General features: G+C 38.7%; 1 protein-coding gene across 6 annotated transcripts in view; it reads left to right on the top strand.

Annotated features, from left to right (window-relative positions):
* Alkbh8 (alkB homolog 8, tRNA methyltransferase) overlaps positions 1-17,851 on the top strand; it is a 49,265-nt gene that overhangs the window by 20,995 nt on the left and 10,419 nt on the right. For all 6 annotated transcript variants that reach the window (XM_075966909.1, XM_075966906.1, XM_075966908.1 and 3 more), the window contains 3 exons: positions 4,055-4,161; positions 9,277-9,428; positions 11,230-11,486. In XM_075966909.1, coding sequence (XP_075823024.1) covers positions 4,055-4,161; positions 9,277-9,428; positions 11,230-11,486 — 516 coding nt within the window. The remainder of the gene's footprint in view (positions 1-4,054; positions 4,162-9,276; positions 9,429-11,229; positions 11,487-17,851) is intronic.

Genomic DNA, 17,851 nt, shown 5'->3' with positions numbered 1-17,851 from the left:
ACTCTGTTGATCCTCCCAATCCAAGAGCAAGGGAGATCCTTCCATTTTCTGGTATCCTCTTCAATTTCTTTCTTCAAAGCCTTAAAGTTCTTGTCAAATAGATCTTTCACTTCCTTGGTCAGAGTTACCCCAAGATATTTTATGCTATTTGTGGCTATCGTGAAAGGTGATACTTCTCTGATTTCCCTCTCTGCTTCCTTATCCTTAGTGTATAGGAAGGTAACTGATTTTTTGGAGTTGATCTTGTATCCTGCCACATTACTAAAGGTGTTTATCAGCTGTAGGAGTTCTTTGGTAGAGTTTTTGGGGTCGCTTATGTATACTATCATATCATCTGCAAATAACGAAAGCTTAACTTTTTCCTTTCCAATGCGAATCCCCTTGATCCCCTTATGTTGTCTTATTGCTATTGCTAGAACTTCAAGCACTATATTGAAGAGGTATGGAGAAAGTGGACATCCTTGTCTTGTTCCTGATTTTAGTGGGATGGCTTTGAGTTTTTCTCCGTTTATTTAATGTTAGGTGTCGGCTTGCTGTAAATAGCTTTTATTATATTTAGGTAGGACCCTTGTATCCCTAATCTCCTCAAGACCTTTATCATAAAGGGGTGTTGAATTTTGTCGAATGCTTTTTCAGCATCTAATGAAATGATCATATGTTTTTTTTTCTTTCAGTTTATTTATATGGTGGATTGATAGATTTTCGTATGTTGAACCAGCCCTGCATCTCTGGGATGAAGCCTACTTGATCATAATGGATAATTTTTCTAATGTGTTCTTGGATTTGGTTTGCCAGTATTTTATTGAGAATTTTTGCGGCGATATTCATGAGTGAGATAGTCCTGTAATTCTCTTTCTTGGTTGGGTCTTTGTGCAGTTTTGGTATCAGAGTAACTGTGGCTTCATAAAAGGAATTTGGCAATGACTCTTCTGTTTCTATATTGTGAAATACATTAAGGAGTATAGGTATTAGGTCTTCTTGGAAGTTCTGGTAGAATTCTGCATTGAAACCATCTGGTCTTGGGGTTTTTTTGGAAGGGAGGTTTTTGATAACAGCTTCTAATTTTTCTCGACTAACAGGTCTATTTAGATTGTTCACCTGGTCTTGGTTTAACTTTGGTATATGGTACTTATCTAAAAAAATGTCCATTTCTTTTCCATTTTTGTGGCATACAGGCTTTTGTAGTAAGATCTAATGATTCTCTGAATTTCCTCTGTGTCTGTGGTTATGTCCCCCTTTTCATTTCTGATCTTATTTATTTGCGTGTTCTCTCTCTGTCGTTTAAATAGTTTGTATAGGGGTTTGTCGATCTTATTGATTTTCTCCAAAAACCAACTTTTTGTTTCATTGATTCTTTGGATTGTTTTCTGTGTTTCTATTTTGTTGATTTCAGCCCTCAGTTTGATTATTTCCAGTCTTCTATTCCTAGTTGAGTCTGCTTCTTTTTTTCTAGAGCTTTCAGGTGTGCTGAGGCAGGATGATCTCTGTGAGTTCAAGACCAGCCTGGTCTACAGAGCTAGTTCCAGGACAGGCTCCAAAGCCACAGAGAAACCCTGTCTCGAAAAACCAAAAAAAAAAAAAAAAAAAAAAAAAAAAAGATAAAAAAAGAATATGACTAAATGAAAGTATTTGTAAACTTTTGGGAAAGTTTGTAGAAAATTAAATACTGTCACTTTACTATACTTAGATTGATACAAAAAAGAAATAAATGTAAACTTGTCTAGTTATTATTTACAGATAGTATTTATATATTATCTAGTTAGATCCAGTATTATTATTCTAAATAGCAGTGATAGTTAATCACATTTATTTAACTTTTTTTCCAGCTACTGTGATGTAGTCACCTTCAAGGAGGATACAGGCTAAATTCCTTTATCCTACTTATATTTTCTGATCACATTTACTTTATTTACTTATTTAATGTATATGAGTTTTGTATCTGAATTTACACTTTTATGCCAGAAAGGGGGCTTAGATACCACTGTAGATGACTGTGAGCTACCATATGGTTGTTGAGAATTGAACTCAGGATCTCTGGAAGAGTGACCAGTACTCTTAACCACTGAGGCATCTATCTCTCCAGCCTAAAACAGTTCTTTTTTAATTTTAATTTTTAAAATTTTTTTATTGTTTGAGACAGTTTGACAGAAAATGCCTCCCAAAGGGAGTAGCACTATTAGGAGGTGTGACCTTGTTGGAGGAAGTGTGTCACTGTGAGGGGGGTGCTTTGAGTTCTCTTTTGCTTAAGCTTTCCTCAGTGATAGTCAGTTGACTTCCTATTGCTTGCTTGCAGATATTATGATGCTCCCCACATAATGATCATGGACTGAACCTCTGAAGCTATAAGCAAGCTACCCTCATTAAATGTTTTCTTTATAAGAATTTCCACGGCTATGGTGTCTCTCTACAGCAGTAAAAACCCAAACTAAAACATAGGGTTTCTCTGTGTTGCCTTGGCTCTCCTGAAACTTGTTCTGTACACCAGGTTGGCCTCAAAGATCTGCCTGCCTCTGCCTCCTAAGTGCTGAGATTAAAGGCATGCACTACCACTGCCCAGCTCACATTTATTTTTGAAATAGATTGATTTGTTCACTCAAAAAATACTGTTCTCAGTTCTGCGCTATGCCCTTCAAATTTCTGTTCATCAACTGCTGCTGTTTCTAGTATTTGGTGGGTTCCTAAGACAGAATATCTTCTTGAGTATTGTTTTCTTTTTTTTTTTTTTTTTTTTTTTTTTGGGTTTTTCGAGACAGGGTTTCTCTGTGGCTTTGGAGCCTGTCCTGGAACTAGCTCTTATAGACCAGGCTGGTCTCAAACTCACAGAGATCCGCCTGTCTCTGCCTCCCGAGTGCTGGGATTAAAGGCGTGCGCCACCACCGCCCAGCTCTTCTTGAGTATTGTATTTTTTTGCAGGGCCATTTAGAATATTTGAATGTACATCAGAGAAAGTTATACTGTTTTCTTGGACATCTTTTAGTATTTAATGTGTTTTATTACTGTCAGAGTACCACAGAGGTTAACTAAGATTTGGAATCTAATAATTATTTTTCCATTAGATCATTACTTATTAGCATTCCATGGGTAATAAAAATCTGCTACTTTTCTCAATGTTCCATATCCGTTATTATGTAATTCATGCAGCAGTCTGTGAGGGTTAAGAAAACTAGGGAAGAGAGATGTTAACTGACTCTTAAACATAACTCAGAATCCAAAGAGCCTTGAAAGACCCTCACCCACTTGGGTGTAGGCCCAAGAGGGAGAAGCCCCGTGACTCAATTAACCAGTCCAGCAGATGCAAGAAGCAAGAGGGTTTATTAGCGAGGGCGCCACTGGGTGTCTCTAGTCTCCAAAGAGATAGAGCACCCCGAACAGCAATTCCAGAAAAATTTTATATGCAAAAACCACAACATTAGCATAGTGGGTATGGGATACAAAATGATTGGACATAACATAAGCATATTAGATCAGACCTGGGCCACAATTGTCAATTCCCTTAAATTTCCCAGAAATACCATAAAAACGTTGACATTGCCCACAAACTTTATCTGTCTCAGTCTGGGCACCAGATGCTTCCTGAGGGTGAGTGGAACAGGGTACTGTGGTCAGGATGCAAGCGCGGCAGTTAGGGTTATTTGCAAAATTTGCAAATTTATACTTCTCTTTTTTGTTGCTGATTGTCTTTAATCTAAAAGTAGTTGCAAACAAGCTTTTCAGCCTGACTAGGAGAGTGCTTTGGCTACAGAATCCTGTGTGGCACTGCCTTAGTGCTTCACATGCTGTGGTCCTCTTACTACCTGCCTTAGAGTTTCCTGGGATGTTCTTAGAAATGTGGATTCCTGAACTTCACCTCATATTTCAATATAAAAGTTTGTCACCCCACTGGGTCACCTGTCCTTATTGTGTTAGAGGAAGTTTTAGCTTTACTTAGCTGTTAACCTAGAAATATGGTCAGCATTAATGAACCATCCTTAATTTCTGGAATGTATGACACTAGACTCAGTATTAACCCTTCTTTTCTTGGTGATAACCTTTCAACATTTGTCTTTGCTCTAAGATTGTTATGGATTTTAAGCACCCAGAGGGTGTCACTGTACAAGTTATGTTACCTCGTCGGAGTTTGCTGGTGATGACAGGAGAATCTAGATACCTTTGGACTCATGGGTATGTATTGTGGTAACCTTGGTGACTGATGGGAAACTTTCTGTTTTCTAAGATTTCTTATTCTTTTCTGTTGAACTGCTGAAGCCATGTCCTGTGCCTGCACATCAAATTATTTGGGTACAAACCACCTAGGATGTATGCAGAGATTTTGTTTCTTTGTTTTGTTTTCTTTTTAATGTACTGCCTTTTTATTCTTTTTTTTTTTCTTTCTTTTTTTTTTTTTTGTGGTTTTTCGAGACAGGGTTTCTCTGTGGTTTTTGGAGCCTGTCCTGGAACTAGCTCTTGTAGACCAGGCTGGTCTCGAACTCACAGAGATCCGCCTGCCTCTGCCTCCCGAGTGCTGGGATTAAAGGCGTGTGCCACCACCGCCCGGCTCTGCCTTTTTATTCTAAAAAGATTTTAAATTTAAAGAAAAAGTTTAAGTGTAATAGAGCAAACCTATAGTTCTCAGTTGTGAATACTTTGCTGCATCTTACTTTTTCTCACTTATTGTCATCATTGCTTTTGCTTAATCATCTGAAAGTTAACTTTTTCTTTGTTTTGGTAGAAATGTATCTATGGTTGTTTGAGGTCAGTACATTATACTGCTAGAATTTATGTGTGTAAGAAAAAGTATATATATATAAAATAAAATATTGCATGATTTTTTATGAATTCTGATCTGCTTATAAATTTTAACTCACACATTTCAAATATTCAAGGTAATGATCATGTTATTAATAACCTGTCCTATGCTTTCATTTATTTATTGAAAATAGATTCTTCTCTTGTACAGTATATTGTGGCCAGTTTCCATACCCTCCATGCTTCCCAGCTCTCTTCTACCTCATCTCCCCAGATCCATACTTTTAGTCTGTTTCCTTTTCAGAAAAGAGCAGACCTCTGAGAGATGACAAACAGGACAAAACATGATAAAATAAGTCAAAGCAAATACCTATATATTGAGTCTGGACAAGGTAGCCCAATAAAAGGAAAAGAGTCCCAAAAGCAGGCAAAAGAGTCGGCGATACACCTACTCCCACTGTTAGGAGTCCCACAAAAACACTAAGCTAACAAACGTAACCTGTATTCAGAGAACTTGGTACAGACTCATCCAGACCATGTGCCTACTACTTGAGTTTCTGTGAGCACGTGTGTCTTAGTTAAGGTTTCTATTGCGCTTAAGAAACGCCATGACCTTGGAAGGCCTTACAAAGGAAAACGTTTAATTAGGGTAGGCTTACAGTTCAGAGGTTTAGTACATTAATGTCATGGTGAAAAGCATGGTAGCATTCAGGCAGACATGGTGCTAGTGAGATTACCTGACTTGAGCTTTTGAGACCTCAAAGCAGACCCCCTAGTCACACACTTCCTCTAACAAAGCCACACCTATTCCAACAAGACCATATCTCCTAATAGCACCACTCCCTATATGAACCAAGTAGTCAAACATATGAGTCTGTGGGAGCCATTCCTATTCAAACCACCATACCATGTGAACCCTACTTAGTTGATTCAGTGGGCTGTGTTCTGGTGCCCTCCATCTCCTCTTATTCTTACCTTCCCCTCTTCTGCAGGTTTCCCAGATTTCTGAGGGGGGGGGGACCTGGTAGAGACCTCCAATTTAAATTGTCTCTCTCACCCACATAATATCTGGCCATGGGTCTCTGTACCCATTCCATCTGCTGCTGGAGGAAGCATCTCTGATGATGAGGGTACAAGACACCTATCTATGAACAGATCCGAATATCATTAGGAATCATTTTATTATTTTTTTCTTGACAGTTATATTTTGTTCCTGGCCATCTAGGCAGTGTAGGTAATAGCTTCCTTCTGTGATGTGAGACTCAGGTTAAAATATTGGTTGGCCACTCTCACGAGTTCTTTGCCATAATTGCTCCTTCACATCTTTCAAGCGGGACAAATTGTAGGTTGAAGGTTTTGTAGCTGGGTTGGTTATGTGGGATTCCCCTCTGTATGCTGGGAATACCATTGGTTAATAAAGAAAGTATTTTGGGCCTGCGCAGGGAATAGAGGTAGGCAGGGAAAACAATGCTGAATGCTGGGAGAAAGGAGGTGGAATCGGGAGAAGCCATGTACCCCCCCCACACACTGCCAGAGACAGGTGCCGTAACTTTAGCCAGTAAGCCACAGCCACGTGGCGATACACAGATTAATAGAGATGGGTTAAATTTGTATTTAAGAGTTAACCAATAAGAAGCTAGAGCTAATGGGCCAAGCAGTCATTTAACAATATAGTCTCTGTGTGATTATTTTTGGGCTAAGTAGCTAGGGACAAACAAGTGGCTCTCTCCTCCAATAGGGTTGGCTTCATTTTTCTCTTTCCAGAGCATGCAGAATATCTTCTTGAACTAAACTGACTATAACAGAAGGGTGAAAGCTCCATGGTTTCTTCACTGTACATATAGATATAGATGCAGATGTAGAATTTAGAGAGGAGCTCAGTCTCTCACATTCAGCGAGCTGTATAGATGTTGTACTAAGAAATGGCACTTTCAGTTTCACAGAATGATCTTCTGGCCTCGTATCAGCTTAGGTTATTTAGGAATCTCCTCAGCACCCCTTCGGCCAACAGCACAACTAAATGCAACCCAGTCCCACCACTAAAAACCTTGCCTGGCTACAAAGATGGTCAGTTCAGACTCCATAACCTCTGTTGCTAGGAGTCCTCACTAGGGTCACCCACACAGATTCCAGGAAGTTGCATTTCCACTCAAACCCCAGTTGACCCCCTCATTCCTGCTATTTCTCCCTGTACTCTCTTCTTTAAGGACCTCTGCCATTCATATAATTGGTTTCACGGTCTTTATCTTGTGCTTTAGCTATGTTGGAATACTCAGGCCCTTATGTAGTAGGATAGGTGGGCTTTGGCAGAGACGTATTTCCCTTGCTGTTGTGAAATGTGTTTTTGTGTTGGCATCTAGGCATCTGGGATTGAGGTGATTTTAAGTCTAGGTTTGCCTTTGTTGGGTTGTATGTTGACTGTTTTGCCTTTTCCTGGCCTCCTTGACTTGTGTGTTCATGGGAATGCTTGCTGGTGTTGGAGACTGGGGGAAAAGGAAGCCAGGGGGAGATAGTCTGTTTCAGTGCTAGGAATGACCCTAAATATTGGGTCTGAGGGAACAAAGAGAATGGAGAAAATTCAGGAGCAGTCTACCTGGTCATTTGGCAGTCATAGCCTGTGGTTGAGCAAGTGGTGGTGCCCAAGATGGGGATGGGATACAGAATCAAAGTGGGAGAGTAGCCTAGAGGGGGATGGACCATGAGTCCCACAGGAGGTATGGACGGGGCAAGGCAAGGCTGCATCTTATATTCTGTTACAGAGCTGTGGATGACCCTGGGGAGTGGGTCTGGGGAAGCAAGAAGTTGCAGAACATCTGTTGGCAGCCTTCCTGGTGTTCTGGTGGTGTGTGGAGCATGGGGTATCCACTTGTGTTTTCAGGGTTGGTCTTCGGGCAGGTATGGCCTGTGGTTGAGTAGGGGTGTCTTCCCAAGTAGAGGTTACGTGCCCAATTTGGGGGCTGGGACACAGAGAAGAAATGGGGAGGGGAGGCCATGGAGGGATGGACGGTCTGTGGGAGTCATCAGATACATGGATGGAGGCTGGGGAGGCAAGCTGCAGCTGGTGTTCTGTTGCAGCCCTGGGGGCTACCCTGAGAATTAGGTTGGGGAACAGAGACAATGGAGAAGGTCCCTCCCTGGGCAGCCAGCCTACCTGGTACCTTGTCTTCTTTCAGGCTTTTCCTGTCATTGAACTGAGTGTTTGCTAGAGGTGGAGGTTGGGACATAACAAAGAGGAAAAAGACAAGGTGAGGTTTTGAGATCCACAGGAGGTGTGGACAGTGGCGAGGGGAAGCTGCAGCTGATGTTCTGTTGCAACACTGGGAGCCACTCTGAGAATTGAGTTTAGGGGAACAAAGAATAACTGTCTTAAGTTTGAGTCATAAAAAATAAATGGCCTGATTTTGATTCTTTTTCATAACCATTATAATATTTGCACTGAAATGCAATCTAATCAGTTTTCTCAAGTATTCTTGGAATTTTGAAAATAAGCAGGTTTTCTTTTGGGGTTCAGGCTCTTTGTGTTGTCACTCATTCTTAAGCTTTTAAGAATAATGACATTATAGTAAGTGCAAAATAAGGAGTTATTTTGCATATAGTTTGTGAAACAACTCTTCTTGGAAATACTAAAGCTTCTTTGTAGTCAGACCTTTTCATCGGGACTGTCGGCTCCCCAGGAATGACACAGAAACTATTATTAATTATAAAAGGTTGGCCAATAGCTTAGGCTTGTTTCTAATTAGCTCTTATAACTTGTATTAATCTATATCTTTTAATCCATATTCTTTTATGTGGTTCAGTTACTTTTACTCTGTATTACCCTTTCTTGCTCCGAATCTCCTGGCATCTCCCCTTCTTCCCAGCATCCTCTCTTCCTGGAAATCCTGCCTAGGCCATTCAGCTTTTTATTAAACTATTCAGAGTGACACATTTTCACAGTATACAAAAGATTATTTCATAACATTTCTCAGATACTATTTTGATCACACTTTTTTTATTGAAGGTATATTATGTCCTTAAATGTTAACAGTAGTTATATATGAAAGTTTGAATTCTAAGTCATACTAATATTTAATTTAAAGCTGATGTAAGGGTTATATGTTCTTTTTTATATTATTAGGAGGAAGAAAAATAAGTATTAACATTATATTTGAAGGTTGCCATTGACATTCATTACCCCCAAAGTGACTGACTGTGAGTGTGCATTTGCATGCTGTAGAAAGAGATGGAGAAAAGGGTGTAGGTTGTCGGATATGGGGAAGAGTGTGATAGAGGAAACAAACAAATGGTATACCAACTATTTGCTTGTTAAGATCTTTGGTGAAGGGGAGGATAAATTGAAATAAGCATGCCAGCATAAGGAACCAACCTTTTGATGTTTATTCTGGAAAAAAAAATAACAAAATTCCAACCTGCTATATGTATATTCTTTTTCAAGTGCATTGTAATTTGTAGAATGTCATGTATTTGAAACATGTTAATCCCAACACTTGTTGTATTCCCTAAATGTTGTCACTATAATGCCAAGTAAGTTATTTTACTTATTGTCTTCAGAATTACACCCAGAAAATTTGATACTGTCCAAGCATCTGAGCAGTTCAAAGGTGGAATAATCACCAGTGACATCGGAGACTTGACTTTAAGCAAGCGGGGAATTCGAACATCATTTACGTTTAGGAAAGTGAGACGTGTGCCCTGTAATTGTAGTAAGTCTCTAATTTCATCTATTCTGCATCAGAATAAATGGGGTATGGAAACCCTTTAAAGGCGTCGATACTTAGGAGAGGTTTTTCTTAACTTCTCCAGGAATATCTGCTGTACTCCGCATGTGTTAGGCTTCGGTAGCACTTCTCTGAGCTGCCTCCATCAGAGTTTATATTCTTTGAAGGCAGAGGCTATATTTCATCATTAATTTACCCGATATTTGGTCCTTTAGCATCCTTGAGTGCCAAGAAAATGCTTTACTTTTTGAAGTAGTAGCTAAGAGTGTTGGGATTGTAAGGCAATAAAAAATTTCTTATGGAGAAATGATTTTTGTTGGCAAGTCTTCTCAGGCCTTTCATTTTTCTTTTTTAATCTCAACAGAGAACTTGGAGATGACAGATTGCTTGTGTGAGTGACTCTGGGGTAGTGAGTGTAATTTAGTCAGTTTGAAAACCTGTAAGGATCTGAGAAGAACTGCACGACAGGATGCTGTTCTGATTTGTTTATATAAGTATGTTGTTCTCTATATTTCTTGAAATCAGCAGAAAATTAATTTACTTTATAAATGCTAATTTGTAATGACAGTAATCAGAGAATGCTTTTTACATCACAGGTGTTTCAATTCAGGATAGCTTGTAACAATAGCCATTTTATTTAGCTGCAATCTTAAAAAATATATAAATGAAAACTCTTATCTCAGGGCTGGAGAGATGGTTCAGCTGTAGATCTTCCAGAGGACCCGAGTTTTCTTCTTCCCAGTGCCTATGTTGTCAGACTGTCACTCCAGCTCCAAAGGATCTGATACCTCTGGCCTCCACAGGCACTCCCCTTCCACATGGCGTATGCACACAGACACACAAACACATGAAATGAAAATAAATCTTAAAGAATGATAATCCTGTTTTAAAAAACTTGAAATTACTCTGTGAGGCTGAAAATGAGTTTTTGCTAATTTTGCTAACACTGTAAATGAGTTTATAAAATGTGATACTTTAAAATATGTTTGGTATTTGATAAGTCTTACACTACTGGCAGCCTTATAAGGTATAGAAACTAAAGCAAAGCTCCTATTCTCCAGCTACTTAAAAATTTGGCCAGAGAAGCTAGGTTTCTTATGCAAATGTGTCATCGTTGTGGATGGTTATTATTTATAAATGAAACACTAAAAGCATTTCTCTGGGTCTTTTTATTCTGTTTGCAGATTTTCCCTCCTTTTCTTTCCTCCTCTTTATTCTTTGACAGTTTTGTTCATGTGTCTTAAATTTCAGTCATTTTCACTCACCATTACTCTTCTCCTACTGACTCTCTTCCTACCAACAAATCCCTAACTCCTTACTTATTTTGTGTTGAGTTTTGTTTCCTGACCCATTGATTTTAATTAGAATTGCTTACTTGAATGTGGTGTAGAATTATTTTCTGGACCATGGACAACTTATCCGTGACTACGTAACTGAAGAAAATGATACCTCTTCCCCTGGCAGCCTTTAACTACCCCTCAATCCTGTTCCATATATTGATTTTATTTGATACCCTAGTCTTTTGCATAAAAATTTAACATTGCTTTACTTATTATTTCATAAATATATTTTAATTCATTATTTATCTAATTTTTTATTATTGATTGATTGAGTGAGTGAGTGATTGAGATAGGTCTCACTCTATAAGCCTAGACAGTGTGGACCTCACTTTGTAGTACAGTGTGCCCTCAAATTAATGGTGGTCCTGCTGCTCAGATTCTATGGTGGTGGGGTTATAGGCATGTTCCACCACAGCTGGATACAGAGTGTTTTTCTTCTCATTTAGGTTACTCCTCAGTCTGTGACAGACAGAGGAAGGCCACACTTCCTTCCCTTCCAGAGAGCAGTAAAGAAGCATGCCAGCTGGAACAAGAGCATGTTCATCGTGTCTATGATTTGATTGCAAGACACTTCAGCAGCACAAGACACAGACCATGGCCGCGCATCGCGGAGTTCCTGAAAGCTTTGCCAAGTGGTTCTGTAGTGGCAGATGTTGGATGTGGAAACGGAAAGTACCTTGGCATTAACAAGGAGTTATATATGGCAAGTAATTGCTTCTGCTTTCTTTAAATTGAAAAAATGGGATGGAGGTTTATGTGTGAGTATTGTATTTAACATCATTTTCACTCCTTCCTCTCCCAGTTTCAATTCCTCCTATGTTTCCCTTCCTATTATGTTTATAACCTCTCATTTCACTATTATTGTCACATAAATATATGTATGTATAAATATAGCCTGTTGAGCCAATTTATTGTTGCATGTGTGTGTATGACAGTTTGGGATTACTTAGCCTGTAGGGGACACTCCTCCCTGAATAAGACTGATTCTCTCTTTCTTAGTAGTCATTAATTGCCCTGCTTTTTATGCAGGGGTAGAGCCTTATGAAATTTCTCTCATCCACATTAGCATGTAAGGTATGCTGTCATTGTTCAGGTCTAGCCATATTTAGGCAGCTATATTGTTGAGACTCTATGGGTGTATCTTCCCTGTCCTATATAAGAGATGCTGTCTTACAGCAGATGTTCTATTCCTGTGGCTCCTCAAATCTTTCTGCTCCTCTTACATGATTTCCTTGCTTTATGCATCAGCTTTATCACTCCCTTATTAGGATGCCCCAATATTGAAAACCTCGCTAAAAAATCCTTTCTAATCTATAGTTGATAAACATAAGATAGTTTACTGATAGTCATATTACAAAGTAAAATCTAAAGATGTGAAAAATTACAAAGAATATAATGGTTATAAATATCTAGGTGTATAAAAAAGAATTGGAGGAGTCTTGGGATGATACTTCAGTAGATAAAATGCTTGCCACATAAGCTTGAGAACCTGAGTTCTGTTCCCAAGTACCCACATAAAAAAACTGGATGTGGTGATATGTGATGCTATCCCAGTGCTGGGGAGGCAGTGACAGGAGGATCCCTCTGGCTCAGTAGCCAACCAGCGTAGCTGATTCAGTGAGTCTCGGGTATCCCTGAGAGACTTTTGTCTCAAAAATACAAGTTGGGCAGCACTTGAGGTATGACAACTGAGGTTGACTTATTGCCTTCATACTTAAGTGAACATATGCACACTTAGCCACATATGAACACACACACACCTAAAAGAAAAGATTGGACATGTTTCTTAATTTCTAGTCTGCAGCAACCTCAATAAGAGTATATACTTTGACAAGGAACCACTACAAGGAAAGCGCAAAGATAGAAACACAGTAAGTAAGTGAACTTCTTGCACCTCTTCAAAAATGCTCCCTTGCAGCAGTTGGAGACTATTACAGAAAGCGACAACTAGTCAAAATGCCAAGAACAACTGGTGATGAGCAGTTGAATGCCAGTTGATACATCTTTAGCACAGCTCCTACACCTGAATAACAGAGACTTGTTCCTGTGCCTTCTGGGTCTAAACCAGTGCTCATTTGTTCAGAGTATTGCCTCATAGTGTTGAAATAGGAGCGGCGGGCTGTGTCCCGCCACCCGGCTAGCTTTACCCAAAATAATTACACGGAAACTGTATTCTTTTAAACACCGCTTGGCCCATTATATCTAGCCTTTTCTCGGCTAACTCTCGCACCTGGACTAGCCCATTTCTAATAATGTGTGTAACCCACGAGCTGGCTTACCAGGAATGATCTTAACCTGCGTCTGCCTGGAGTGGGAGAATCATGGCGACTCCTGATTCAGCTTCTTTCTCCCAGCATTCTGTTCTGTTTTCTCCGCCTACCTAAGGGTTGGCCTATCAAATGGGTCTAGGCAGTTTCTTTATTAATAAGAAATCATCATAGATTTAAAACTTTCAAGTGTACTATGTGTCTGCTATCATTTGTTACCATTTTTTTCTTTGAGTCACTTTTTCTTCTCATGTAAATAAAGTTTTGTGTGGTAGACATTGATGTAAAATTCATATTATCACTGTTCTGTGTGACTAGAGCTTTTATTTCTCAAGATTGGGGGTGAAGGAGGGAAGGTAGAGAGTCAGAATGAACAAGTCAGTCATATGGAAGTTATTGAAATATTTCATATTCTTTGGAATATTGGCTTCCTTCCCCACCCTTCACACTTTGTACTGGCACAAAGAGAAAACTATTCCTGGAGTTGCGGGAAGTAGGGCTGGCACAAAGAGGAAGATGAAAGCAGCTTTCCATCGAGGCACCATGGGTACCCCTGGATGGTTGTCATGTGTAGCTCTGTTTTATTTTGTGAATAACACACTACATTTGCTCACATTGAGGAAGCAGGTTTTTGATGTGTCACGAAGAATACAGTTCAAAGTAAGATATTCACACCAGACTTGATAATACATGCCTATCATCTTAGTTCTTCTGGTGCACTTGAGCAAAACAGAGAAGCAGGGAAAACAAAGTGTGATATAGCTTTGGCTGCCCTAGAACTTGCTATGTAGAACAGGCTGGCTTCAAGTTCATAGTGATCTCTCTGCCTCTGAGCCCTAAGTCCTAGGATTAAATGCATGTCCTACCATGCTTGCAGGGTGTTAACTTCTTAAAAACTTATGCACGGGCGGTGGTGGCACACGCCTTTGAGCTAGTTCCAGGATAGGAACCAAAAGCTATGGAGAAACCCTGTCTCGAAAAAATAAAATAAATAAATAAATAAAAAAATTCTTTAGCCAGGCGATGGTGGCGCACGCCTTTAATCCCAGCACTTGGGAGGCAGAGGCAGGCGGATCTCTGTGAGTTCGAGACCAGCCTGAGAGAAACCCTGTCTCGAAAAACCAAAAAAAAAAAAAAAAACTTATTCAAAAAGGTTTCAGAATAGACTCTGCTTTCTGACGAAAAAGAAAGAGGGAAAAGACACAAATTTATTTTGTGATTAGAGTGTGATTCACCAAATATTCCAATAAAATACAGAATATTAATTAGAAATTACTATGAAAATTGTTAGTCTAAAGAGCTGGAAAATCTTGAAAAAATAAAATTTCTAAATGCATACCAAATAAAAGCCAGAAGATATTGCAGACCCACTATAGTCAATGAGCTCAGAGTTATAATCAAAAGCATTCTGTGAAAGAAACACCCAGGACCAGAGACATTCATTGTTGAATTCTATCAAACTTTCAATGAAGACCTCATACAAATTCTTCATAACTTGTTCCACAAAAAAGAGAGTGAAGGAACACTACCAAATGTGTTCAGTAAGTCAGTATTACACCGATCCAAAACCATATGAAGACACAAAAACAAAAAATTACAGTCCAATTTTTTGATAAACACAGCTGGATATCATAATATCCAACCTCAAATTATACTATACTGAAGTTGGAACTCAAATGTAGTCTTTAGTATCTCCTTTTCTTGCTTTTAAACTGTATTTCTCTGTACTTTGTGTATTGCCATTTTAATTTCTTTACGATTGAATCTTTTATAAATAGTATTTAAAAGTTGTAATTTATGTATCTGAACGTGGATTTAGGTATGTGAGTGCAATGCTTATGTAGGCTAAAAGAGGTCATTGGATCCGCTGGAGCTAGCTAGAGTTAGAGGTGGTTGTGAGCCATCCGATGAGGGTGCTGGGAACTGAACTCAAATCCTCTTTAAGAGCAGTGTGTGCTGTTAACCACCAAATTATCTCTCTAGCTGTAATGTTTTCTTCATAGTTTTAATTTTTTTTGTGTATAAGTATATACATATATATATTCTTGTTTGAGTTTTGTCTATGTGTATGTACATGCACTATGTGCAAAACTGTTGTTATTAAATACCAGTAATGGGAATTGGATCCCCAGGAATTGGAGTTTTGTAACAGATAACTAGCCACCATGTATGGGTACCGGGGAATAAACCCATGTCCTCTGCAAGAGTAGCAAGGGCTCTTAATTGCTGAGCCATCTCTGTAGCCCAAATGGTGTGTATTTTTAAGAAAAACAAAGCCCTATTCAGAATATTGTTGAAAGATATCTACCTGCATTCATATTATCCTAATAAACCAATTTATAATGTGTATATTTTCTAATTATTTTTCCCATAAATATTTTATGCTCTAGTTTATGGAATTTGATAATACATACACTAATTGTCTCTAAGTTTCTGGAGTTTAGAATATTTATAATAGATGGCATTTCTGTATATATGGTTATTTTAGTTTAGTGCTGTTTTCAATAACTGATAGACTGGAATCTTAGCTCAGTGGCACAGTTGAGTTTTGGGTTCTAGGTTCCACCTCCAACAGCATGTGCATGCAGGCACACATCCAAATAACCTATTGTTAGTTTTGTTAGGATGGTAGATTTCTTGTTGAGTATGTATACTATAATAAGAAACACACAAAAAGTTTTTACTATATGCAGACATGTATGTTGAAAGATATTGTTACAGAAGAGAAAATGTAGATTTAGGAGATAAGATCAGGTTTTTAAATCTGTGGTCTATTCTGGCCTCACTATTCTATACTATATTCTATACTTTCTTTGCCAGAAAATTCCATCATCTCTACTATAGAAATATAACTAACTCAAAATATGTTACAAAGAATGTGCCTAGGTGAATTCCACATAAATAGGTCAGTGGGTCTTAGTCTGGTTAGCTTTTTCTATAATTTATGTTATTTCTAAAAATGCCTTTGAAAAGAGTGGTTATTAAGCTAAAAATTGTGGACATTGTTATGATCATAGTTAAAGGTAATGTTACTAATTGCGTTTTAAATGACTTGCCAGTTTGCACTGCCAGCAACATTATATAAGGAGAGTTTTTATCACACTGCCATCACTGTTGTAGTGGCATTTCATTTGTAGTTTATTAACTGAAACTTGCCTGAGGATCAGAAAAGTAAAACAGCCACATTGGCCAGCCCTGCAGATCAGGCAGCAATGGCACACACCTTTAATCCCAGTAGCCATAATAACATACACCTTTAATGCCCGTAGCCACATTAGTTTGCCATAGAAACCAGGTGGTAGTGATGCACGCCCTTAATCCCAGAACTAGAGAGGATAACAAAATGGGAGGAGACATCTTAGTCTCAGTCTAATTCTGAGATTCCTGGAGGCAGGATCACCATTTCAGACTGAGGTAGAGATAAGAGCTAGTGGCTGGCTCTTTTGCTTTTCTGACCTTTAGGTTGAACCCCAATTTCTATCTCTGAGTTTTTATTAATCGTGCTTCAGCTGTGAGACATTTTGATTTTAGAAGAGGTTGGAAGTCTACTCTTTGCTGTCCACTTTCCACTCGGACACGCTGAAGGGTATGCATGCTTTTGTTTCATTGTTTTTTTCCTTTCTCACCTGGTAAAGTAAGTATCAATTCCTTACTAGCTCTAAAAGTTATGGTTTTAATAGTAGAAAATGGAACTTAATTTTAATGATTTCTTTTGTTTTACTTATACATCCATAGTCACATATTTAGGGTTTTGATTTGTCTTATTTTTCTTTGAAAATTTTAAAAATAAAGAAGTTTCAGTTGGGGATATGGCAGTCAGTAAAGTGCTTATCACACAAACAAGTGGACTTGAGTGGAAATTCTCAGAATAAACATAAAATCCAGATATGGTATCAGGTGTCTATAGTTCACACTCTCCTCCAGTGAGATGGGAGATAGAGATAGGAATATTCTTGGAAGGTTGTGGGTAAGCTAGCCTGCTATACCAGGCTGTAAACCAGAAACACTGAATTAAGCAAGGTGGAATGCAAAGACTAACACATGCATGCCTACATGCCTGCACATGAACATGAACACATGTGTGATGTGGGATTTTCTTCTGTATGCTCTGATTACCATTAATGAATAAAGAAACTGCTTTGCGCCTTTAGTAGGACAGAACTTGGCTAGAAGGGGAAAACTAAACAGAATGCTGGGAGGAAGAAGGAAAGAGTGAGAGAAGCTATGGAGCCACCGGAGATAGATGCTGGGAACTTTAGCTGGTAAATCACAGCCACGTGGCGATACGCAGATTAATAGAAATGGGTTAGATTCATGTGTAAGAGTTTGCCAATAAGAAGCTAGAGCTAATGGGCCAAACAGTGATGTAAATAATACAGTTTCTGTGTGATTTTTTTCGAGTCTAAGCTAGCTGGGCGGCTGGGAACCAACAAATGGCCCTTCTGCCACACATGTGTACACACAATACACACACAAATAAGAAAGAGTTAGAAAATATTTTTAAGCCTAATGTAAATTTTTATGTTCTTGATCTCCATCCAAGAAAATGAAATATGTAGCTTTGCAAGAGTTCTTGAGTTCCTGCTTTTGCTTATAGGCCGTCTTTCTACTCTGTTGTGGACATTGTGTAGCATTATTATGAAGAATTTCAAGTACTTGACGCTATTCTTGGTATTTATAAAAGGAGGAGGGGAAAAAAAGACATGATTTAACTATGGGCTGTGGAAGGCTCCAGCAAAACAAATGAAAGATGAAAGTCTTGAGCCAGGCATGGGTGACTTCTCTAGCATTGGGATTTATA

The sequence above is a fragment of the Microtus pennsylvanicus genome, chromosome 3 (assembly GCF_037038515.1).
Source record: "Microtus pennsylvanicus isolate mMicPen1 chromosome 3, mMicPen1.hap1, whole genome shotgun sequence".
NCBI classification, from domain to species: domain Eukaryota; kingdom Metazoa; phylum Chordata; class Mammalia; order Rodentia; family Cricetidae; genus Microtus; species Microtus pennsylvanicus.
This window is presented reverse-complemented; position numbering and strand designations above follow the sequence as displayed.